This window comes from Oryzias latipes, chromosome 2 (assembly GCF_053564925.1).
Source record: "Oryzias latipes strain Hd-rR chromosome 2, Olatipes_Hd-rR_3.1".
Classification (NCBI taxonomy): domain Eukaryota; kingdom Metazoa; phylum Chordata; class Actinopteri; order Beloniformes; family Adrianichthyidae; genus Oryzias; species Oryzias latipes.
In genome coordinates this window covers 14,576,341-14,603,027 of record NC_136238.1, presented here as the reverse complement: position 1 = coordinate 14,603,027, position 26,687 = coordinate 14,576,341, and the positions used below count along the sequence as shown (strand labels likewise).

At 39.9% G+C, this 26,687-nt stretch overlaps 1 protein-coding gene across 8 annotated transcripts in view; it reads left to right on the top strand.

Moving 5' to 3' along the window:
• Positions 1–26,687, top strand: part of si:ch73-383l1.1 (receptor tyrosine-protein kinase erbB-4) — a 350,557-nt gene that overhangs the window by 261,409 nt on the left and 62,461 nt on the right. For all 8 annotated transcript variants that reach the window (XM_078933265.1, XM_023964991.2, XM_023964982.2 and 5 more), the window contains exons 13-17: positions 2,540–2,672; positions 8,468–8,561; positions 11,888–12,042; positions 20,174–20,218; positions 23,099–23,231. In XM_078933265.1, coding sequence (XP_078789391.1) covers positions 2,540–2,672; positions 8,468–8,561; positions 11,888–12,042; positions 20,174–20,218; positions 23,099–23,231 — 560 coding nt within the window. The remainder of the gene's footprint in view (positions 1–2,539; positions 2,673–8,467; positions 8,562–11,887; positions 12,043–20,173; positions 20,219–23,098; positions 23,232–26,687) is intronic.

Genomic DNA, 26,687 nt, shown 5'->3' with positions numbered 1-26,687 from the left:
TTCTGCCAGTTGCACCTCCTGGAAAATATCTATAATGTTCATCAAGGGTAAAAATTAACTGTTAGGCTACGTTCAGACCGCCTTTGCCAACACGCATTCAAGCCAATGAAAGCCACTTCCAATGAAAAGTCTGTTTAAATGTGCGTAATTGGAACTTTCAGGCTTCCAAAAACTCTTGCGCTCACGCCTATGCATATTTTTTAAACCACTTTTGGGCTCTACGGACAAAACGTGCGGCCGTTGAATGCAAGCTTACAAGTCAAACTATGTTGACCAATCAGGGACACAGATTTGGTAGTGACGTGTGGATGGCATCCCTTTCATTTCACAAGACTTTTAAAGAATTTATGTGTACAATAGATGTTAGATAATGACAGAGGTCACTGTCTACAGTTGCATACACTGTATCTGGTTGTTTGGTCCATTCTTCCATGCAAATTGGAATACGGTCTGGGACTGGCTTTGCCACTCCAGAACCTTAAAATAGTTTTTATGTAGACACTCTTTTATGTAGACACGTTGCCCAAGCAAAGTGTTTGCGATCACTGTCATGCTGGAAGATTTGGCTGTATTTCATCCTCAATCCCCGTACTGACAGAAGCAGGTTTTTGCCCAGAATTTCACTAGCGTCCTTGTCCACTGTGCAGAAAAGCAGCCACAAAACAGCACGCTACCCACTGGTGTTCTGGGGATGAAACTCAGCATCTTCCCTATCCGAACACGGCATCATACCAAAGAGCTACATTTTTGTCTCATTCGACTACATGACACTCTCCCTGTCCATCTCACGATCATCCAGCTGGTCTCTGGCAAACCTTCGACTAGTGTGTTTGAGCTTCAGTCCTAAGGGCCCACTAATCTGCATGTTTCCATACTACCCTGCTTAAACACACCTGATTAAATTCATCAAGCTCTAGAGAGGCTAGTTAATGATAGTCATTAGACGCAGGCGTGTTTAAGAAGAGAAACACAACAAGCATCTGGGATGGTGGGTTCTGAGGGCTGGAGTTTAGAAACACTGCTTTAGAAGAGCCTGCCTATGTGCTTACGCAGAGGACAATTTAGAATGTTACTAAAGCCTAATTTCCACTGAGCGGTCCGGTCTGGTTGAGAATAGCCCAGGCATTTCAGGTAAGCGTTTCCACTCCAATGTTCACTTAATACGGTAATTGTGTCTCGTGCCCGGCTGGAATTATGACTCCAAGTCTTTCATATATCAGATCAGAGCTGTGAAAGAAAAAGGCTGGAGCAAGAGATGCGGGATTCGCACCGCTTTGACATTTGCACTAAGTATCTACTAACAGTAGGTGGCGGACAGGCACTAGTAAACAGTTAAAAAAATAAACAAAAGAAGAAGAGCTCCCTTCCGCTCTCTGCTTGTCTGGTGTGAACACCATATTGCGTGTAGTTATCTTTACAGATGTCTCTCATCTGAACAAACTGAACAACATGCAAAGTTGGTAACTGTTTTTGCCCAACCGTAATTGCCAGTTGTATCTGCAAATCAATGGGACCAACCATTTTTCAGGTTACACCATCTAAAAGATTGTACGGATTTGCTGATCCACAAACTAATATTATGAAGAAAACCTTACTTATCTTTTCTAGATTAAATTTGTTTTTTGCATTTAGATTTAGTAAAGTCTTTTATCATGCATAAAAGCAGTTGAAAACAATGGCTTGCGAGTGCAATCATGCTGCAGAAACAAAACGCCTCTCATCAGGCACCAATGTTGTCTTATTTTCTCCCCTGCAGGGCTCCGATTAATTCCAAACTTTGATTCTTCTAATATCTCTGGAAATCTAACTCTGTGCATAGCATACACACTGACATGCCAAGTTTCCAAGGCAACGGCATCACAAGCGTCTTTCACTAGTTGGTCATGAAAGCCCTTATTCAGCTCTAGCGTGACATTTCATGCACTGAGGTGGATTAAAGTCACCGCTCGCATCTGAAACAAGATGGAAAAATTCATAATAGTCAAATGAATAACTATGCAGGCATAATTTTTTATCAGCACACATGCCGTTTATCTTATTTTTAGTATTTGCTAAAAGCATTGTTAAAAGCTGGAGCAGATATGGAGCTAAAGAGACTGATATCATCAAGCTGGTTAATGAGTGCAGCATGTGCGCGTTACCGATCGATTGATTGGACCTTACACTGGCCTCTTCATTAGGCTAAACTGGCTGTCTGCCATTGATTGCTCGGCTTGTGACAGGGGGTCGAGCCCCCACCAGGCGGCACTCCCCGGTGTGTCACTCACCGGATGGAGGGGACTGCAGCTCTGATGAACGGCATTGATTGTTGCGGTTTGACTAGAGAGGGTGGGTGGGTGGGGGGACTCAAGGAACCGCTTGAAGTGCTCTCTTTAACAGGAGAGGTGTGGGGAATACCAATGTTTGCCCACACAGCTGTGCAGCCTTTATTCACAGCAGCCAACAGACATTCATAATATAATCTATTATAAAAGCAATCCCAGTTGTCTTTTAATTTGCGATTTTGACATCTTTTTTTTCCTGTTTTCTCTCTTTACAGTTCAGCAGCAGATGATATGCGATCGAATGTGTTCGGAAGATGGTTGCTGGGGGCCCGGACCCGACCAGTGTCTCTCCTGTCGGTATTTCAAACGCGGACGCACCTGTGTTGAGTCCTGCAACCTCTTCAATGGGTACGTGGAAAACACATCCAAACTGTGTCTTAATGTCCTAATACAGTAAAAACAAAAGTAAAATGGTGTGTATTTATACTCCTTTAATTTATTCACAAGCATATTTATACACGGATGGTTGCAGACCTGCCATAGAAGGGGCACTCTGAGGAACAATGTGGGGTTAGTGCAGGGGTGCCACAAGGGCCGGTGTCCTACATGCTTTACAACCAACCTATCATTGAAGCTCCTTATTGGCCAAACACACCTGATCCAGGTAATCAGCGGTAGATAAGGCAGGATTTCTGGAAAACCAGCGTGAGGCCGGGCCTGGTGTTTGACACCTCTGGGTTAGTGTCTTCTCCAAGGACACTCCAATACACGTGGGCAGGTAGACCACCACCTATACCACCGGACCAAGAAGTTACCAATCTACCTGTGGTAACCAACGACCTTGGTTAGGTGCAGGACTAGCACACAGGGAATCAGAGTTTGATTCCCAAGTGACAGGGTTGTGTAACTTAGACAACAACTGGCTGTCTAATGTTACAAGGATGTTGCTAATAAAGTTGACAGTTTTGATAACCGTTTTTTTTTTCTTTTGTATTTATCCGTCCCATCATAAAAGTCAGACGAGGAATCAGATTTTTTTTAAGCCTACACCTTAACAGTTTTGGGTTAAGAGAAAATCTATCACCCATTTTAGTGGTTCCTACACAAAATAAATGCACAAATAAAGTTTAAAGCATTTGCGGACATTTTACAGAAGATGAACTTTTTCTATTTCTTATGTAGCCAGTTGACTCTTCTTTTAAAAATGTTGGATTGGTGTCATTCAAGAGTTGTTGTTAGTCACATGATTTGCACCTAGCTTAAGATTTTCTGGTGGTTTTACCTTTCACGTGTGCATTCAGACTGAATCATTGGAGAAATTGGAATTCTTACAAAAGCTTTTGTCAGCATTGTGCGAGCTCAGATTGAATAAGTTAGCATCTTTCTGATAGTGTGTCTGCATTCCAATATGGAATTTTGTATAGAAAAGAAATGTAAGAAAGTAATGCAGCTGCCGTCATGGACTGAGTGTTCATACCACCCAGCCATGGAGTCCCACCGATGTCTTTTTGTTGCCAAGATGCACATCAAAAGGCAACTAGCAACCCCACCCGTGGAGAAAGACTGCTTTGTAGATGCTAGCTTCCTTTAAATGAATTTTCATTGCATGAGGAAAATGTTGCGAGTCAGAACACTGGAAACTATCCATCCAAAGTAAGACTGCACCAGCAGCACCTGCCAGAAGAGAAATATGACTTTCCTGCAAGCAAGCAGAGATGTCAAGTTTGTGTTCTCCCCCTTCAGGAGGAGGCGAAGACCTCGAGTGTTTGAGAGCGAGCCACCTTCGCTCATGTTGACTTGTTGCTGCTCTGTTCCGGCTCCGCTTGTGGGAGGGGAGCTTTGAAGTTGCTGTGGAAAAACAGCTCATAGCTGAAACTTTGAAGAAGATGAGGGAGAGGCGCGTGGATGGGATTTACTGAAGCGCACTTCTTCCTTGCACTGTATCTACAGTCAACCTTTGTCATCCGTTGTAGGGAAAATTGCTCTGTTTGTTTGTCTTTCATGTGCCTGTTTGAAGAAAAAAAAGGCAAGATGGGGAAAAAAACTGCAAAGGAAGTAAAAAAAAAAGGTTATAAGCAAGAAATATTTATACGTATTTATGACAAATTGAAATTGCATTATTTTGGAAATTTTCTCAGTTATTTTGCCTTAATATAAATATTGTTAATTACTGTATTTTCCACACTAGAGGGCGCACCAGATGAAATGGTGGACTGTATTTTTAAAAATTTTGTCATATATAAGTCACACCGAACCATAAGTCTGTCAGTCAATAATACAATTAACTCCGTTCACAATAACTCTTGAACTTGTTTCTAATACATTACACGTTATAACCGTTAATGCGTTAACGTGTTCACAATACCTGTAACTCCCAACCTTGTTTGCAAGACGTTAAAAAAAACAGGCTGATACTGCTAAAATAAAAATGTTACTGTGACTAGGCTAACTCCCAACCTTGTTCGTAACATGTAAAAAAAAAAAAAAAAAAACAACCAAAGATTGCTACAGGTTAGCCTTGTTAGCGTATTCACAATATGTGTAACACCCAACCTTGTTGCAACATGTAAAAAAAAAAAAAAAGACCAACACCGCTAAAGCTATGATACGTGTCCACGCTAACTCCCAAACTTGTTAGTAACATGTAAAAAAACATTTCCACAGGTTAGCCGTGTTAAGATTCTAGATTCAAGATTCATTTGTCATTGTCATTAAAACAAAAAAAATTGCGTTTGGAGCATCGACAATCACCTTTATTATTTCAAAAATAAATAACCAATAAACAAATAACCAAAGTGCAACATTGGTACAAAAAGATACACAGCAAGGACTAAACAAAAATAAGACATTCTGAATACACACACAGGTGTTGACTGTTCAGCAGCTGCACAGCCTGTGGATAAAGGCTGTCATTCAGTCTGGTTGTTCAGACCCGGATGGACCTGTACCTCCTTTCTGAGAGCAGCAGGTGGAAGAGATGGTGGGCTGGATGGTGCTGGTCATGCATGATGTTGTGGACTCTCTTTAGACAGCGGTTGGTGTGGAAGCTACTCATTCACAATACATGTAACACCCAACCGCTAATACCGCTAAAGCAAATGTTACATGTCTACGCTAATTCCCAAACTAGTTCGTAACATGTAAAGAACAAAAAACACAGTCCGACATTTCTACAGGTTAGCCATGTTAGCGCATTCACAATACATGTTACACTGAACCTTATTGGCAACACATTAAAAAAGACAGACACTGCTAAAAAAAATGTTACTGTGACTACGCTAACTCCCAACCTTGTTAGTAACACAGTCTTACAGCTCTACACGTTAGCCGCATTAGCATAATCACAAAAACACTCAAACAGTTTGACCGAAATCACTCGTATCTTTAGATCATATTGAAGAGTGTAGATTGAAAAGTCCGCCTAGTCACCTATGGTATTATCAATTCCATGAGTTTGTTTGATATTCTTTTGAAGTATAGCTGGGATGATCCTAGATTAAAAGAGTAATTCTGTTGTGTGGGAGGATGCCCCAGTGGAGTTTCTATACTTCCCCCAGGCAGATCAAGTATTTGACATAGGACAGGGGGCTGAGGACACAAAAGTGTGTCAATCTGCTGGGACTGTTGCTCCAGTGACCTGGTTCTGGAATAGTGAAAATAGATGGAGGATTGGGATTCACTCTTTGAATTCAGTTAAGCAGTCTTAAAAAATACTCAACTGGCACTAAACTGTGACGCTATACCACTTGTGTATTACTTGATTGCAGGGTTCCGTCATATCATCGTCATACAAGCCTTTTAGAATGTTTAGCAAAACTGTGACATCAAAGTATCAACAATGCCTTAAAGAGGAACAATATTTCCGTTTACCACTATCATGAATACCACTATCAAAATAGTGTTTTGTTTTGCCAAATTCAGAGTAGCATCATGTAATTACTTGTTGTGAAGCCACGGAAGTCTGTGTCTCCAAAGAATATGGAATTGGCTCATTAAAAATGTTTTCAGGGTGGTGATTTTCAAACTTTTAGATTCCTGAGCTTGCTCTTGTACTACGTTTTCATTCTTAATGAAGAAAGGCATTGATTCCCTTTGGTTTATAAGTCTGTTGAATAAAACAGAAGCAGAGCAAAGGCTTGTGAGATTCGGAAAAGCAAAAGACTTAGATGATGTCCATTGGGGTTTTGAGGAACCGGGTTTTGGAGACGATAAAAATAGGTAATTAATGGGAAAAAAAAAGTGGCTTTGGTAGCTTGACCGTGTTCTAAGTTGTTGGATATTTTGAGGTCTGAACGGTGTCTATGTTCCTCCTTAAAGTCCTGCTTAAGCAGGACTAATCCCCCATCAGGCCATCGCCTGAGGGCACTTGCCGCTCACTCCTAGCCGTGAAGGGAGCCAATCAGGAGGAACGGCTTTGACGGAATGGAAATGACCCCGGAGAGCACCGCTGCAGAGGTCTTTGTCCTCCTCCATTCTCTACTCTGTTTTTCCCCCTACTGAACTCAACTACCAATATATCTCTCTACTGCCCAGTCCTTCCTTTAAGGATTCCAATTGACAGAGCTTCAAGGAGATAAATCTAATTTATTTTGGAACAAGGGAATGAAAGGCAAGAGAAAACTGTAATGGAGTCTCTTTGGAGCCTTTTGTAAACATTTTTAATAGTCGGACGATCCTTGCATATGCTCTATTTGTCTAAGACAAACTACACAGAGCAAAGCATTCAAAGAAAGCAACGATTTGACAATGAGCAAGAGAGAAAGTTGGCATTCTATCATCACTTTTGTCTTTCTTTAAAGCGATGCAGTTCCAGACTCACAATATCTAATTTTTTCCCCCCAAAGATTCCCTATCTGCTGTGTTTAAAATATTTCCATTGCACATTCCCCACAAGAAGATGCAGAAAAAGGCACATACCCGCAGGAGATATAAAGTTCTCAGTGCCAGATCACATAAATCCTGCTTAAAAGAAGGGAGTCTGTTTACTTTTTTTTTTTTTTTCACACCCCGGCAGCATCAGATGGTAAAACAAACAAGTCTCACAGACATACCGAGTCATCCTCATTATCCCGTCACTCTGAGAAGCGGGTTTTGTTTGGAAATCCCGCTCTGAGGGCGCGCATCCTTTGCAGTGGTCGATCGATAGCTCTGATGTGAAAAGTAGTTTTAATCGGGTGCTATTGACGGCAAGCAACTTCCAGAGATGTCCCACTTCAAAAAGAAGAGATAATTTGCTGATTCAGACGCATACGAGTCGGAAACATATGGATCGAAGACACACATACAAGGCAGACTAGGGGATTATAGAGTATGACCCGGGGCGTTGCAAAAAAATCAACCCACTGTGTACACTCAACACCAAATACATTGTTCTATAGTATTCCTTTTAAAAGTAAAGAAAAAAATCAACATGGCTCAAACACCTTTATGTCTATTTAGGCACGTAAAGATTTATTTTACCAACAATTTGATCCATATCATAATTTGTGGTTGACGATTGGATTTATAGTCGATATTGGTTAATTTTTAATGATCCAATTCACTGACCTAAAATCGATCCAATCTGGTTGGATCGCAGGAAAATAAAACGATTTATCGATTAAACTGATAAATCATTATACCTCTAAGTCCATTTATATTTGCACAAACTGGTTGATTCTTCGACAAAAATGTAAAAATCAAATGTCTTGAACCCTTTATTAACACCAGAGCTTTAGCTCCAGTATTGACATTCTTTGGCCTACCGTAACTCTTTAACCGTATTTACAATTAACGTTACTCCAACAGATTCTGAAGGGGAGAAAAACACCTGTGTAACCAATATGCACAGTTTACAGAAATAATGAGTGGCATATCGGTGCAAACCTGAAATAAAAAGCAGATTTTTATGCATCAGAATCAACTGATTCATATTATCCCGTAAACAGTTTAAGAGTGACAGTGTGTCGAAGAGCAAGCGTTATTTAGGCATCACCAGTGAAAGTTCCTGTGTTAAAGGGTTGACTCATTTTCAATCTGTGACCTGTTCCGTCCTCGTCCAAAAGTTCCTCTACTTTGTTCTAATTCCAAGTGCAGTACCTCCTCTTGACAATAAGCAACTATAAGCTTTAGCCAAGCATTCATAATGTCCCTCAGTTTCTGTCTAACCCCTCGATGTTTTTTAAACCTCCTATCTCTATTTGTATTTCCATGTTTTTTATCAGGGAAGTGCGAGAGTTTGCCAATGGTTCTGTGTGCCTGGAGTGCGACAGTCAGTGTGAGAAAATGGATGGGAACAGCTTGACATGTCTTGGACAGGTAAGACTAACCTGTGTCTAAATTAAACTTTAAACTGAAATGATCTGGAATCATCTCTATAGACCACTGTAGGCCCAATTGCATTTGGTGTGTGGAGTATCTTTATTTTACGGGCCTTTTTTCCCCTTCACTAAAACCAGTTTAGTACAGATTTCAGCAGATATAAATGGTATTTAGAAAGGTGAATAGTAGGGTTCATGGTAAGTATGATAAACTGCTTCTGCTGCTGCTGTAGAGGGCACATCCTTTCAAAGATGGGACAGCCAAATTACTTTCTAAACTTGCATTAAGGCCGCTTTATTATTTCAGTTATAAAAATAATCTAAATTGCTTGGATATACAACATAAAAACCTTTTCATGTTGAATGCCATCTACAGACTAAAATGCTTATTAAATGCTTTGAAATAAAAGCAAAGTTGATGCGAATAGAAATGTTGGTTCAACAAATTTTCTTAATCTATGTGATGGTACAAATCATTCTACGGAACTTTAAAAATAAAAAAAAACTGATGTTAAATCGGGAAAGCTGTACAGGATTTTTTTTTAACCCCAACTTGTGTAAAAAAGCACACTTGAGCTAATCTAAGGCCCACATGTTTTCAAAGACCTTACTAGATGGTCGCTTGATCAAAACTATTTTTACATAAATATTATTGGCTATACTATAGTCAAATTTGTATAATTTTAAATGAGTATGTTTTTATATTTACAGAATTTATTTTGATAAATCCCATACCCAAGAGAAAATTCATTTAAAAAACAGAATTACAATTTTTTTTGGAAGGGTTAAAAGAAAATTAAGGCAAATCAGCAAATATGAAAGTAAAGTTTTTTTTTCGCCTGCAAATTGAAAATTTAATTCAAATTAAAACGTCTAATATCTTTGTTAGTGCAATGCTAACTACAGCCTTTTCATGCAGTTAATGCTCATAACCCCTCCCCTATTGCATTCCAAACAGGAAGTGGGTGGTCCGAAGAAGCAAAACTCTTATAATCCACTAGAGAAATAAACAACTATTACTCAGTCATTCTATTTTTTACATACTTTATTTTAACATGGGCTTGCTATATAAATAGAACATCAACCATTTGCCAAGGTATAAACCAAGTAAGTATAAACATTTTACAAATATTTTAATTCCCTGTGTTCATAAAAATATGAATGGTTTTAGAAACATACTATAAATAAAACATTTTAAAATAAAAAATTGTTCAAACAATGTATTACAGTCTATATCCACCAATCTCGGAGCATCGATGCATACTAGTTTTTCAAAGAATTTTCTAGGGCACGGGATATTTATGTTATAGATTCGGACAGCTCTACAAAATAGTGAAGAAGTAGTGAGGGAATTCGAACACAACCGGATTTTCTCGAGCCTGCTTGCAAATGATAGGGTGTTGCTGTCCAACAAGCTCATTACTGATTGGCGAGAGCGATGGCGAAAAAAATGTTGAGTCATCCCAACTTGAACCAGTCACTGCTTACTGACTTTGTATGGTTCCAATATGGTGAGGTCCTTATGGTGAAAACAATAACCACTGGATTGACCTACATTAATTTGAGCCTAAAGTAAGCCCTTGTCTGTGGGTGATATAACCTCCACTCAGTCCTGTTCTCCTAAGCCTGGTTTCCACTGTGCAGTCGGGACCGGTCCGGTCTGCTATTCAATTGAGCGTTTCTACGCAAAGTATTGAGTGGAAACGGGTTGAAGCTACCAACAAAAATGGAGGTCATGCTGCAACTCTTTTTTTTTTGTTTTCCCCGCTTGGCTTTTGGTACTTCGTACATACAAAACATTTAATGTTGTTTGATAGAAGATTGCGGGCGGCAAAGAGGAATAAAGCTGCTTTCTCTGTGCCTCCTTTTGTCGTAATGACCTTCAGCCAATCAACGGGTTTCAACAGTAGTGCCGCCATTTTTCTATGGCCTTGCAACCAATGGGGGACCAAAAATGGTACAGCTGAGTCCAGCTTAATGGGCCCATTACATATTGGAAACTCTCAAAATACCGGACTAGACCATGATTTACCGCTCAGTGGAAAAAAAGGCTTTACTCAGTCAATGTTGATGCTACTCTAACTGGGAACTCCCAAAAATGTTCAAAAGTATCTCGCTTTCTTTTTTTTATGAAGAATATATTATATGAAGACTATAACAAGTACTAATGCTGAATTTATCTGCTTTAAGCCTAAGCCCCAGTTAATATAAGAAAGGGAAAGATTTTTAAAGGGATGGCGTTTAAAAAAACATCTAAATCCTTATTTGAAGCGTAGCTTGGAAAAAGAAATAATCTTTTAAAGAACTGGTGTCCTGCAAAAGCCAATTTTGCATTTGCGGGGATACACCATTGGAAGCTGTATTTAATGGGCTGCATGACTGATTCCAGTAAGGCTTGTGATTGTGTGACTAACCTTTTCTGACGGTCCCCTGAGAAGGAAAATGAGAGATGAAAAGAGAGCGACTTTCCCGTGATGCGCACAGACTGCTGACGTTGAGATGCTGGTCACAGCTGAGTAGTAAATAACACCAGAGTCAATCATCCAAAGGCGCCTTAACATACACATACTCATGCATACAGCGTACACGGACACGCTTGGACACTTTCAGACATGTGGGTGCGCCTGGATGTATGTATTTACTTGCACTTATTTTTTCAAAAGCAGTAGGTGCGGTCACATGTGTGTGCGCAGACACGCAAAAGAAGACTGTTTACCGAATGCCTGGAAGCGTCTGACTGCGAGAAGCCGTCCGTCAGGTCGCTGTGGTCATCATTAGCAGTGATATGAAAACTCCCAGCTGCCTCCTGGCTTACACAAACAAAACACTTTGCAGAATTGTAAGTTCAGAGGTTCCGAGGTGCCGAGGTTGCCGAAGTTGCCGCTTGCCACCACATGAAATGACCTGATTTCTTACACATTTTGACAATTTTGTCAGGATTGCCACAGAATGAGCTCTATGCAATTTGCCCACCACATTATAAATGACTGAATGGAATTCACGTGGGTCCTGCCAGATAAATTAGCTGTAATAGGAAGTGAGCAAATTGACGTGATTTGCCAGATTCAAATTTGATTTTGTTCACTTCTTCTCAATCTGCTCGTATATTCCTTTTTTTTCTCCCCCAACCTTTTGTCTCCCCTTTTCCCATTCCAATTTCCATAATTTTATTTCCCTCATCCAACCATTTTTCTCCATCTGTCTTTGTTCGTTTACCCGTCTCATCCTTCTACACTTTTTTTTTTTTTTTACTCTGCATTCTCCCTTCGTCTGTCACCTCTTCATGACACGTCTCATCCCTCTTCCTTTCTTCTCCCTTCACAGGGCCCAGACCAATGCGTGAAATGCCTCAATTTCAAAGACGGGCCCAACTGCGTGGAGAAGTGCCCTGACGGGTTGCAGGGCGCCAACAGTTTCATCTTCAAATACGCCAAGGCCAACAACGAATGCCATCCCTGCCATGTCAACTGCACCCAGGGGTGAGGAATTAGGCACACACACAAAAAACAGGTTTTCAACATAAAGTCCATTCTTTTGTCTCATAAAAGGTAACTTTGAGGTCCTTGGTTCAACTCCCAAGCAGCAGGTCGGATGAAAAAGATTTATCAAAAATAAGGGAACAGGTGGTGACAAACGGGAAGAAGAGCGAAGAAATGAAGGCAAGGGATGTTCAAGCAGGGAAACTTAAAGAAGCAGAAAGGAACAGCTGGCTGTGAATAAAGGAGAGGCTGAAACTATTGTCTGCGAACAAGAGATGTATCCATGGGAGGTTTGGAAGGGGCCAAATTTGCCTTGGTTAGCTTCATGAACAGATTGGTGCAGAATTTACTGTTTTTTTTTCCTACATAAAAAAGCAGGTTTAGGCTGAAAGGCAACACAAAGAAAGAAAGACAAACCTCTGTTTGAGGTAGAGGCATCTAGGTTGCAATGAAGAAATGTGTTATAAGCAATTGATGAAATTTGCATGTGATGTAAAAACAGGGTTCAAGTGTGTTTTGGAGAATCAAATGGGGACAGTATTATAAAAAAGAACAGGTCATCAAGACCTAAATCTCACTTTAGATTACTGATGTGCTAAAATTGCTTAAAAGTCAAAATTTCTGTCTCATTTAATCCCCTCCAAACTACTAAAAAGTCCATTGCAACTATGTCCTTTTTTTTTTTTACTCTTGGGATGGTCAATGTCTGAGGACATTTTTGTGACTCTACTTTGTATCAAGATTTTTGATTTGCTGTTTCCCCAATAATACAGTCAGATAAAAAAAATAAAATTGGTAGTCCAATTGGTGTCATCTTCAGAGAAAGCTGTTTTCTGCCTTACCAAAACTAGATGCTTTTAGGACAAATAGTATCTAACCTCAGAAGTTAGTAGTGGCCATGATTTCCTTGAAAAGCCTTATGGGCATAAAATAGGTGAACTTGTACGAGGCACGGAGATACAAATGAGTATGGTCGTAGGCCGCTTCGTGAACCCGTAGAGTAAGAATGTTCGTGCACATTTTTTGTCTACCGACAGGCTGCAAGCAACAGGTTGTACTAAACTCTTAAGACGTGCACACCGGGCTTGTGTAGCGCGTTCAAGACGCACTAAATGCAGGTTTTTAAACATGCTTTTAGCTTATGGTGTTTATACAAGTCTGTTGCTACCCAATACAAGCGCATTTACTCACAGTTTGTATAGGCCAGGGTTTCTTAAAGTTTTTGAAGCGGAGGGCCAAACTAAGAACTTGACATTAGAGCTGGGGGCCAATTTTGGTGAAAAAACAAAATTGGTTGAACAGAAAAAGTTGTTTTTAATAACTTTAATGACCAAGTGTCATTTGTACAGTTAACCAGGCCCTCCAGATGTTTTCTCAAGTGCGGTCGGAGGTTGCTGCCTAGATCTTCTACTTGTCTAGTATTTGTACCATTTGATAGACTTATTTCTTCAAACCTTTTCTTTTGCTCTGGACAAACAATGTCAGCTACTTTCAGCAGACATTCTTTTACAATCTCCCCTTGCTACACCGGGCCATTTCCAACGCCACAACGTAGCGAGCTTCTGTCACAGCTTGACTGGATTTAGCCAATTTTGTGAACATCTGCTGTGCACCATAGCCTCTTTGTATTTGTTGGAGCTTATTGCTGCTCTCCTCGCCGGTAAATTTGTCATAGTTTTTATGAATTGTAACATAGTGATGATTTATATTGAATACTTTGAGCATTGCATTTACCTGCTTGCAAATCAGGTACATGACTTTATGCAGCCCATGAGGTACGACAAACTAAGCATTTGTCCACTTAGCCTGAAAGCGCCTTTTCTTCACGCCAACACAATGTTTTTTTTTCTCAAAGGAACCTTGTGGCCCTCTTTTATTGAGGGCCACAAATACTCCTCTTGTGGGCCGCCATTGGCCCTCGGACCACACTTTGAGAACTCCTGATTGGTGCAAAATGGCAAAGTAGTGGAAATATTGTGAATTTTGCTCCCGGCCTTTTCTTTCACAGCTCTATCCCAATCTGTGAAAGACTATATCATTCCGGTCCGGCACAAACCCCAATAATTAATTTCTCCTTTGTGATCAATTTTCAAATGGTTGGCACTTCTGTGTCTTGAAAAGGACGCTACCCATTAGACATTACCAAATCTTAGTCTCTGATTGGTAAAAGTTCAACTCGTTTAACTTTAATAAAGTCATTATGCATTCAATGGCTGCACGTTTTGTACATAGAGCCTTGCATAGAGATGCATAAAGTGTTTTAAATGCGGAACTCCGAAATATACACATGCATGAGTTTACTTACACTTTGTAATGGAAGCCGTACCTTGGACCAATTCAGAGCCTGGTGTGAACAAAGCGTTATACCTCTAGTTGGTGAGACAGAGGCGCGTCATTCAGATTTTTATTTTTTGGTAATTTGGCAATTAACTCAAGTCTTTGAAATTTGACAAAGGTTGACATGGATGTGTTTTACTACCCATGTTACAGACATTTAACGGGACAGTGGTATTGATTGATGTGGGGACACCAATTGCGTTGAGTTTTGCGGTCATAAATATGCAAGCAAAGCTTTTTGTGTGTTTGTCTATTTTAGAGTTACGTTGGATAGTCTAAATAATGAACAAGCATCAATTGCAGCTGTTGTAAGGAGAAACACATGTTGCCCATCAGTTTTGGAGCCTTAAACCTATAGAAACCCCATGACAAAAGAATAAGCTTGACTCCCTATATACTGAAAAAAACTTTGATACAGAAACAACTTCTTCAAAGATCTGTGTGTAACTTGAAGGCTGAGCCTTTTTCTTTCTTTTTACTCAAACAAAAGTGGGGACTCACCATCAGGGAAGCAGCTGAACATCCAGCCATTGTCAGAGATTAAAAAGATAATGATGGGTAAGGAGCTGAAAGGGACCTCATCGGTGGTCTGTACAAACGAAGTTAGGGCTCCGAAACCTAGCAACAGGGTTAGTGAGACTATCTTAGGAAGAGAGGGACTTAATTTATCTGTCTCCGACATGGCAGGGGCTCATTTTGTGTTATTGCAGTTCCTTGGTGAGAGTTATTGAAGCAGATTTAGGAAGAGGAAAGCAAAACGTGTCACAGATGCAAGCCATTCTGCAGCATTATCTTGAGCGTGATTCCACTGGGCTCTGTCACATCTCATCATAAAGACAGGGTGGGAGCCATGTCCTTTTTTTCCCTAGTACCTATGCCAACCTGCCCTTTTTTTCTCGTTTTCTGATGCCTGCAACCTTGCAAATTTGGAAGTGATTGGTAGTAAATATTCAAAATAGCCAGACAGAGTAAAAAGAGAAAATCACCATCAAAAAACACCTAAAGTCCCACTCCAATCATCTTTTGATCTATTTTAAAAGGCTGCCCAGTGGTTTTCTAATTATGAATACCATTTTTAACCAAAATCCTTAAACCCTGCATCATTTTTTAGGACAAAGTTTCTGCAGAAAGAATGTAGTCCATTGCAATTTCCCTCCAAGTTGGCCGGACTATTGTGTCACTGGTGTAGAAATATATTGATTTTGTGAAATATAAATGTTAAAAACGGCAAAAATAAAGTTTTCATCGGAGTGCGTCATCAAGGTAAAGTTTTCTTCTAAAAGTTAGCAGTGAGAAATAAGTTGCCTTTGTTGTTTAAAGCACCAAAGGTTGTTTTCTTTTATTTTCTTAATTTTTTATAAAGTCATCGATTGTGTGTGGTAATAGCTTGGTCCCACAAACACCCAAACACACGCACAAAATCTATTTTCTAGTTCAAGCTCTCCAATCAAGTGTCCAGAATTAATGAGGAGCGGGCCTTAATCACGTCCTGCTCGCACAACGCCTCTCAGTGATAGATGTGTTATCAACAGCGAGACAGAACCATGCATGCAGTTTCCATTTGACGGAAAAAAGGAAGCCTTTGAACTTTAAATTCACCTAAAAGTAAAGCACATTGTTCTACATTAAAAGAAAATGTTTTTTGAAAAAGGATTTTAAACTATCAAGATTTGAAGGATGCTTTGAGGCTAAGATATGTGATCAGGATTTGCCTATGGCTACTTAATCAATGGAAAGTCAATAAACCCTTTTCCTTTTTCACTCTTTTTTGCTCTTGGGGGAAATATTTGCAGCTATAAGTCTTTTGGCTGCTTAAAGCCTCCCTTTATTTACCGTAGTCACTACTTTAGAACTTCCACTAGTCAGTGCCTGTCAAGTATTAGATGGAAAGTATTTCCCGCCTATGTATCATGGAAAAATGTCATCCGCTTGTTTTGAAGAAATTATTCAAATCATCTTCAATACGCTGACAGTTCTAGGCGAAATTGTATCATCATGAATCTTTTAGGCAAAGTTAGACTTCTGATAATTTCTTTGAATGTTTATTTTGCTCTGGATGATTGACAGAAAACGGCTAATCTAACTGGGAAGCTGAGAGCCAAAAATGCTTTGGCATCTGCATCCAGAGCATTACATGCAATTTAAATGATGCTGACAGATAGTTACATTTCTTTTTAAGTTATTAGTAGTTATAAAGTCTGTTTGCTGACCTTGATACCCAATGTGGAAGTTTAAAAAAATGCCTCTGAAATATCATGATATTTTTGCTTGGTGGTACTTGTGAAGACATAATACTGAGAAAGTTGGCTGCTAAATGGAGCACCAGTCAAGTTCTACAATCAAAGTAGCCAGACTTAAGTCCTAGGAAGAAAACATCCTATGATGCCATGGAAATAAAGTTAAAAGTGGATTACCAAAATTTCTCAGGTAGAACCAGAGACGTCCTCCCAAGTCCCTTTTTTGCAAGTCTAAAGGCCCGTACACACCGGGATGAATTTCGCGCGTGATATTCGCCGACGTTTAACGCCTCGTGACTAAACAAAGGGCACCAATGTGAGTGTGCACACCGACGCGAAAAACGCCACGCGTAAAAGCGTCATTTTTTTAAAAAAACGCCTTGGGCTTGTTTTTTTGGTTTGATGCGCCGCATCTAAAACTATACGACCAATGAGAATGGCGCTTTTGCTCACGTGTCTGGAGCTTCTGAAGTTAAAGTTAAACACAACTTGGGGGCGCTCAAACACAAAACTGTCTTGCTGAGCACACATACGTCACGGCGAAGAAGTAGCGTCTACACTGCCGTGAAGAAATAATACAAAGAAGATGCACTCACTGACGGACATTCTAAAATATCCCCGAAAACGCTCATGATAGATTTTCAGATCTTGTACCAGTCGATGAAACTCCCCATGTTCTTCTCTTCCCGTAACTAAGGGATGTACCCAAAATCGACGTCTTTTCCGGCGTCTTTCATCATTCAACAGAACAATAATTTCTTCACCGCCGGAACTGGAGCTACTGGTGCTTGAAATATTCATGTTTTCTTTGTTTGATTCTGACAAGCGCGTAAATACTTGCTCTCTTCTTCTGAGTGAAAAGCAACTTTAAGAAGCGTAAAGTTGTGCAGCGCCACTTTGTGTACAGGGGGTATTTCTGTTTTACATTAAGCGCCATCTAATGTCAGGGAATGAAATTACATGTTGACTCGGCTCATCGTCAGCGAAAATCGCCTGGGTGTGAACACAAAAAACGTGGCGAAAAACGCTGGTGAATATTCGTCCCGGTGTGTACGGGCCTTAAGTCAAGTCTGAAGAAGTCCTTGTTTTAATTTCAAGTCAAGTCTTGTGTGTTTGGTGATGAATCCAAGTCAAGCCAGAATTCTATCCACAGTCTCAAGTCTTTGGTAATCAATCCAAATCAAGTCTCAAGTCTTTGGTAATCATTCCAAGTCAAGTAACAAGTCCTAAGCCTGAACTTCAAGTATTTGGTGATAAATTTAAGCGAGGTACCAAGTCTTTAGTGATAAATCCAAGTCAAGTTACAAGTCTTCAACTGTAACTTCAAGTCAAGTCATGTCTTTGGTGATGAATTTAAATCAAGTTGTAAGTCCTCAGCTGTAACATTTTGTCAGGTCTCGAGTCTTTGGTGATAACTTTAAGTCAAGTCAAAAGTCTTTTGATTTGATTTCAAGTCAAATGTCCAGGCCATCTATCTTCAGACCAACTGAATTATTTTAGGGGTCACTGGAATGATTGGGCCACCCAGCTATCGTTGGGCGAAAGTGGGGTACACACAATCACACACCTTGGGACAATTTAAAGTAACCAATCAACCTATGAAGCCTGTTTTTTTGTGGCTATGTGAGGAAACTCGAGTCCCCGAAGATAACCCATTTACGAAAAGAATATGCATACTCCACACAAAAAAGTCCCAACAGGCAAATGAACCAGGGACTTCTCGCTGTGAGGTGGGAGCACTAACCACTACGCCCAAGTCTCAAGTCTTTAGTGATAAATCCAAGTGAGGTTTTCAACTGTAATGTAAAGTCGAGTCTTAGGTCTTAAAAGCATACATTTAAAATGAATAAGAGACTTGTGAGACTTAAGGGTGAAGTATCAAGTCCAAGTCCCCATCTCCGGCAAGAACCGTTGTCTACAAGTCAGTATTTTGATGAGGAAATCACTTCTACAGGCTGGAACTGGACTTTTTATTTTTCTTAAAATGGACAAAAGAGTACAAACTCATGTAGTTATTAAAGCATTTGCCCAGGATTAGTCCTGATATTTACTTTTTCTTTTTTTTTTTTTTTAGTTCTTTAGAACTGGCAAGATGTATTCAGTTGTTGCATGAATTGTAACAGAGCAAGGTTGACTAAGAACAGTTGTTCTTTAAATGTAAATATAAATACATTTTTATCTCTGACTTTAAACACACTGTGATCAGTGGATAGACTAGTGGATTCATAATTAAATAAGATATATTGGAAATCTATTTACTTCTATGACACAACTCAACGAAAACATTTTAAAATCGATTCAATTTTATTTCTTAAAAATCAAGCATTTCATTTATTATGAGACTCAAATCCAACTGAAAGCATATTGCTCGCAAATTTGAAAAAAATCCCATCAAATTCTTTAACATCTGAAATCACAGGTTTATATATGAAACAACATAATTCCAGGAATCGATTGAGACCTTTGAAGATCTGTAATGAAAAGGAAATTAACACACTACTGTCCATCTTGCTTTCATATTTATCTATTATTTCATTTGAAAAGAGGATAAAAAGGGACAAAATTCAGTTACCATCAAGTACATTTTTGATTCAACCTTTGATTGTATAGGAGAACTGAACTGAGCGAACGTGATGTCACCCATAGACAATGGCTGACTTTCGGCCCCAACTAAATGGATTTAATTCAGTAGCCATTTTTTTTCCCTAGATGGAGAATACCATATTGGAACCAGACGTCGGTAAAGACTGATTGGTTTAAGTCATCATTTCTATGGTAACCACTCTAATGAATAAGAATGGAGCTTGTTCAAAGTCCATACCTGTGAGCTTGGAGGAATCTGGCGATTAACAGTTTTGGACGGTCAATGTGGGGGCCGGCATGAATCGCTTACTTTTATTGAGGCATCTTTTCGGCCAGTTTATACCTTGAATATCTTGCACTACAGATGAAAAACATTCGGTGAAAAGAAAATGATTTCCAAGAACATGTTTAAAAAAGGACTTTGGTATCAGTGGGAAATTGCTCCCTTCTTAAACAGCCCCTGGTGGGTTTTTTGCGAAACTGCAACCTCAAGTGTTTCCTACAGTAGTTTGAGACAAATTGGGAAACAGAATATGGGGGCACACATCACACCTGATACGTCACTCTTGCTTTTCAGAAAAGTTAAACAAAGAAATCTTATCGATTTCCACGCAAAACTGTTCTCAACAGCTGACTGTTCTTTTTACAATTTATGTTTTTAATAGGTTTTCACATGGTGGGTAAACATGGGATTTCTGTTTGTCCGAAATGCCTCTTAGTGTAAGAAAACTCTAACACCCAATGCAGAGTGTTTCTAAATCAACCAATTCTTTAACATTCCAAAAAACCAGAAGAAATGCCCTGCAGCGAACACACCCCTCCTTGTGTGACGCTGACATGTGGTTGACTGTGTTCGCTCCACCGCATGTCTCTGACCACAGACAGCTGATTGACGTGGAAAGAAGACAACACCAGACGTTCTCAAAACCTGTCCCTGATTTATTATTTTATTTTCTGCTTTTCATGCCCTCCAGGTGCATCGGGCCAAGAATTCAGGATTGTGTTGGGATGATGGACAGGTAAGGATCTCCAGATACATTTGTTATGTAGAGCTGGGGGGGGGGGGGGGGGGGGCTACCATAGATTTGAGCGCTACTTGTTAAGATTGATGTTTCTTGTATAAAACACGGTTGCTGGTTATAAATTACTGTTGGACAAGGGAATGACGTAGTCAACCACATTTTAGGTTCACCTGTTACAACCTATGGTCACCTTTACTGCCTCCGAAATTAACCAAGCTTTGCTAAAGTTTTTGTTTGTTTGTCTGTTTTTTGGGGGATTTGGGGGTTTGGATGGGTTAGCTAAATTTGGAGTCTTTAGTTTTTATGGTCTCCACCATTTTAAAAAAAGATTTTTTTGTCTTCCCTTGTTTAGAGATGATACACAATTTCAAAGTATAAAGTGCTATCCTCTCTCACAAAAAGTTTAATATCAATATCACAGGCATTACATTGAAATGGTCATAACATGTATTGGCTTCTGTTTGCCCCCAAACCTTGTAAAGCCCACTACATCAAAGAACTGACAGAAAATCTAACTTTTTGAAATTGAGATGTTTATTAAACCCTTGCATGATATTCACGGAAAAATGCAATACCATTTTTAATAAGATGTAAATTGTTTCGGGTAGTATACATCGGGTGATTTCATACGTTTTTGCTCACAACAATGATAGCCACGATGCAAAAACACTATTTACCCACTGTCTCCGATTTGATACATTTTTAAAATGGTGTAACTGTAATATAACAAATTTATTATCAATACATTTTACATCCATTTAATAAAGCACATTGTCGTTTAAAAATAGATGGACTATTTTCTCCATAAAGTTTTAAAATTTGCAAAAAAAAAATCCCGCCCAAAATGTTTTTGAAATTTCATGGAAGCAGCCATTTTGAAATGAGCAGTCAAAGCCATTTTACTGCCCCTAGTGGAAAGATAATGCACCACAGGGCACGAAACATGGACAAAGTTATTTGCAATGAGTGTTTAAGGATCATGTTAATGAGATAGGGGTCTCAGAAATCCATGGATAAAATAATGGTAATAAATGGTAAGCTTAATATTGTGCTTAAAATAGGGAATTTATCGTTATCATAACTTATCTTGGATCATTCCTTAAATCCTGGACTACTTTTGGAGCAGATTGCTTCACTGTTTTTTAAACCGACAAGAGCTAAATCTAGAATTTCATCTTTTTTCATTTCATTTCTTATTTTTTTTGTTGCTACAAAAGGTTTAAGTGGTAAACTGTAAAACATAAAGTGGTTCATAATAATACTTTTAGATTTTTTTTTATCTTGCTCAACTGTGCCACCACCATCCACAAGTTTTCTATTAACAGCTAATGGCCTCCTTTAATTGATCGACTTTTCAAGCACAGAGGTCCAAACATATGTCATTTTCCGCCATATTGTTGTGCTTTAAAGAGGAGCAGAGGAGATTTGGGCTCCGGAGAGAGGTTGAAAATGGAGTATAGATAGGTGGAAACAAGTGTAAAGGATGAGGACAAAGAGTAATGAAAGAAGCCTAATAAAGCGTCGATGTAACAGTATCAGCAAGTGCAAGAGGTATGGAAATGGCAGATGCATTAGTGCTGTCATTAGAGCAGAGAAAGAGCTTTTAACATCCGACCTTTAAGCTTCTGTTCAGCAGAATTTTCCCCTCTGACGACAAAAAAAGCAATATTTGAAGGGCAGGGACTTTTGATTGCTCATTTTTGGGGGAATTATTTTACTTTTAACAGAACTCAAGTCACATATATTTGAGAGTCATGGCCAAAACTGCCAGAATGAGAGTGTAGTTGAGTGCGGAACAAGTGGTATTACCGTGTAGGACAAGCTTGGAAGATAAAAAGGACCTTTATTCTCTTTTTGATAAAAAATGGATACAATCGCGATAAAGTAATTAGACTCTCAAAATTTCAAATAGTCTTTGAAATGTTAGTGGGGTTGTACGGTGGTGCAGTGGTTGACCCTTTTACCTCAGCAATAAGGCCATAGTTCAAATCCCGGCTGGGATCGTCTTGCGTATTCTCCACATGCAAGCGTGGGTTTTTTCTGGGCGCTACGGCTTTCAAAAACATGCTTCATCTGTTGATTGATTACCCTTAAATTGTCCCTAGGTGTGAATGTGAACTTAAGGTGTGTGATCCTGACCCTGTGATTTTCTGTCCAGAACACCTTTGCCCAATAATATCCAGGGTAGGCTTTGGCAGCCCTGAAAGGGATAAAGCGGGTTAAGGAAATTGATGGATGGATGAAAACTTAGCGCTGGGAAAGAACAGTGGGAAGAGCTAAATATTCACATTCATCTTCTAAACCTGATTTTGTCCCTTTCGGGGTCACGGGGCTGCTGGAGCCTATCCCGGCCGCGTGTGGGCATCCTGGACAGGTCGCCAGTCTGTTGCAGGGCCACAAGCACACACCCATGCACGCTCACATTCACACCCAGGGACATTTTAGAGTAATCTGTTATCTTATGAAGAATGTTTTTGGACGATGGGAGGAAGCTGGAGTCCCGGGAGAAAACCAATCCAAGCACGGGGAGAACACGCACAGAGGAAGATCCCCCATTGGTGTTCTGTTTCAGAGCAGTTCTGTTTCTTATACTTTTAGCTTTCGACTCTGTGGAAGCTGTATTGTAGTAGGTATAAGAGTAGAACTCTCCTGCCCTTCCTATCTAACCAAAAGTTACAAGGCAGGATGTTCCTTGTTTGGTATTTTGAGACTTTTTTCCCCCCCACATGGCTCAACTAGGATCAAACTAAACCTAACCATTCATAGAATTTTCCATCATTTCTTTTTTTTTAAGTTGTGTTTTGATTTCAAGATAATCCATGTCCTATTTATAACTTAAAGAGAAATGTATTTAATTGTTTCTCTTTATGTTCGTAGGACTCCTCTTATTGCAGCAGGAATCATTGGAGGATTGTTTATCATTGTTATTGTGGCACTCACTGTGGCGATTTATGCACGCCGCAAAAGCATCAAGAAGAAGAGGGCATTGCGACGCTTCCTGGAAACAGAGGTAAGACGACTTAGGGTTTGTTTTGTTTTTACCTTTACTTTCAATACGTTTTAAAGTGTTCAATACATTTCGTAAAACCAGACGAAAGGACTTTAAACTAAAATCTTTTGTTTGCAAGGCTTTCCTTTTTTTAATGACATCATCATGAGAAAAGCTTGTTTTGACCATTTATTTTTGCTAATTTGGCATGACCAAAAGAAATCGCAACCCAGTAGTCCTTTAACTCTTTAACATTGTAGCTTTAGGTCCAGTGTTGATATCCTTTTAACAACTGTATTTCTTCAACCGTTGACGCAATTAACGTAACTCTATATGCAACACTTTACAGCAGTGAAGTGCTTACGGAGTCAACATAAATCACCTATCTCTGTCGTAGACAAAGGTGGCATTGTGCCATTATGCAATTCTTTACGTTAGGAATGTGTTGCGTATCAGTGCAAACTTGATACCGAAAGCCACTTTTCCTGTCAACCAGCAACAGGTGAATTCTAAATTATTTCTAATTATAAATGCTTTAAGGCTTCATTGCACACTTTATGAACCATTTAAACCATTTATTCAAACCTTCATAGAAAGATATGTCTATTATTTTTAGAATGAAAAGAGAGATCTGTTTGCGTTTGAAGATTTATGTAAATTTAGCAATGGCTGACAATGGTCTACAGCCGATCAGGATGCAGAAAACGGTGTGCTGTAAAAAAAAAGGAAAAGAAAACAAAACAAAGCATGCAGAATTGCACTGAAAAAAGTCAGCGAGACCGCGACACGTGAACCGTGATATAGTGAGGGACTGCTGGATTGTAGAATTCCATACAAAGATCAGCATAATGAGTTCAACGAAAAGTCACTTTTCTCTCTTTGAAAAAGTTCCATCACATTTTCATGCCGAACCTTCCACTTGTTTTGAGACAATTTATCCCAAAGCCTCATTGCCCTTTCTTTCTGACGAGCTGAACCGGAGTAGTGAGCAAACCTTGAAGGGATAAACCTTGGCCGGGTACTTAGCCAGACCACGAGGTGCGTAGGAGGTTTTTCAAATTATGCATGGCCGCCATCGCCCATCGATCTGGCCTTGAAGACGGCTCATTTCTTGGAAGCATTAGACAGCAGATCAGACTTTATATTCAGGGGAGAGAGTCAAAGATCGGGGTGCAGGTTGGTGCAGCGTGCACATGGTCGGGCCTTTGTTCAGTTTTGGATTCTGTTGGCGTGTCGTATACACCAGAAGCGTAGAGCCACGGAAAATCCCACAACCTTAACTAGTTCCCAAAGACGCCGTTCACCTTGTTTGTTGTTTGCAATGGTTATATCATCAATGCAAGTGAGCGGCCTTGCCTCGGAGTAGGCCAGGCCGCTTGTCATCCCCTATTACTGTAATTTACAGGTAGAGCCTGAAGTGTAATAGACAGCTGTCAGGTCCAAGACAAGGGGAGGGCGACCACGGGCAGTTTCTGCCTCGTCTTGGCCACACACATCCATCTTAATCAGTCGTTCCCCATTCTGACAGCAGCTTGACCTGGGGGGGGGAAGTGGATTTGCTAATGTACTGTCACGGCAAAGAAGGATCCGTCCCGTTGGGTGGGATCCTTTTTTTCTTTGCTCCTTTTGTATCTTCATCTGTGTTGGGTTTAAGCGAAGGAAAGACTCTGGCATTATGGTGTATAGAAGTAATTAAGGTAAAATCAGAACTTAAATGCTTAATTGCAGAATTACTCTTGTGTAATTTTCAATCATCACATAAACTACACAAAGCTGCTGTACTTGCTAAGCCACAGACACACCGAACATTTGATGCCCATTCAATAAATTCACACACATACCTGCTATTTAGTACAAAACCTTCTTTATTTTTTAACATGAGTGGAGCTAGGTTTAAACATCCCTCGCTCAAGCAGCTACTTTCAATGAAAAGTCTATGTGAATGCGCGTTTTGGGCTTTCACAATCCAAATTCGAGTTTCATTGAAACAAGTTTCTAACAATGTTTTCAGACTCTACGTACAAAATGACCAGCTACTGATCTAACATCGAAAGGAGTGTTTAAAGTTGAACCATGTCGAACTTTGACCAATCAGGGACTCAGATTTGGTAGCGATGCATGGATGGCATCCCTTTTAATTCACAGAAGTGCCTACTGTTTGAACATTGATCATGGATGAGAATAGCGCATGTAATAACCAAAGTTTGGCTTAATCTGACCAAATCTGAGTCCCTAATTGGTCAAACTGTGTAACTTGTTCAATGGCCGCGCGTTTTGTAAACTTGCGTAGCTACATCTGAACGCAAGGTTTTGGAATGCAGAAGCCTGAAACGTGCCTTTACGTGTGCCCACATTGACTTTTCATTGGAAGTGTCATTGGAAATTGAATGTGTGTTGCCAAGGGTGGTGTGACCGTCACTCCACTCTTGTATGTATTTATGTGATATTTTTTTTTTTCGGGGGGGGGGTCAAAATTGCTGATGTTTTTACCCATTTTCTAAATGTCACAGATAATGCTGCTTTCATAGCGTTCTCAAGGATTTTTCCTCGTTGCATCCAGTGTTCTCTCCTTGCATTCCCCATCATTCCTTCTAGATGAAACTACGCAACAAGCTTTGGCAAATGCGGATCCTCTATTCACGAGCATAATAGAGCCGCATGTGTCTACGAATGGAGATCAAGCTTGTCTGGATGAGGGATTTGGGGACAGCCATGGCTCAGGGACTCCCTCTTTTTCTCTCCTTTATCTGCTTTTTAAACAGAGAGCTCACCTCTGGTGTTAGATGGGGATAAGGGAGGCCTCCAGTGCTGTGCTGTCAAATCGGAGCTATTTCCATATCAAGGCCGCGTGTGAAGGCTGTTGTGCTGTGTTGACTTGCAAAACACAGTGCTGATGCTTTTTTTTTTTTATCCTTTGTTTTTCTTTTTTTCTTTTTCTTCCGTCCTTCCCTTGAGGAAAAATATTAAAACAGCTGTCTTCAGCTGGAGTGCCTGTAAAGAAATCCCCTGAAATCAGAGTTGTCTTGCTGTGGCACGCCCGAAACCTTGACCCAAGTCCAACAAAGCACTAAAACTACTTTGAATTTTACTTTACCAGTACTTCTTTCTTCAGCTGCTTGTGCAGGGTTGGGACAGCTCCTTTGCAGCCTACATGCTTCCTCTGCTTCCTTGCAAGTAAGATTTCAGCAGTTAGGGAAGCTGGACAGCTCCTTTTCTTTACATTGGGGCCCAAAAACTAAAAAACTGGGACAAAGCTCTGTCATGAACAGGGGCTGACTTACCATCAGGCAAAAGGTGGGCAGATGTCTGGGGCCCCCCAACATTTGAACTCCCCAAGCTGAGCAAATAATATAAATGTTTAAATAAATGTCCACGCCTATTTTAATTTAGAGTCCCACTCCCATCATCTTTTGATCTATGGTAAAAGCTTTCCTAGTGGTCTTTTTATATTGTTTTGAGCCAAAATAGAAAAAAAAA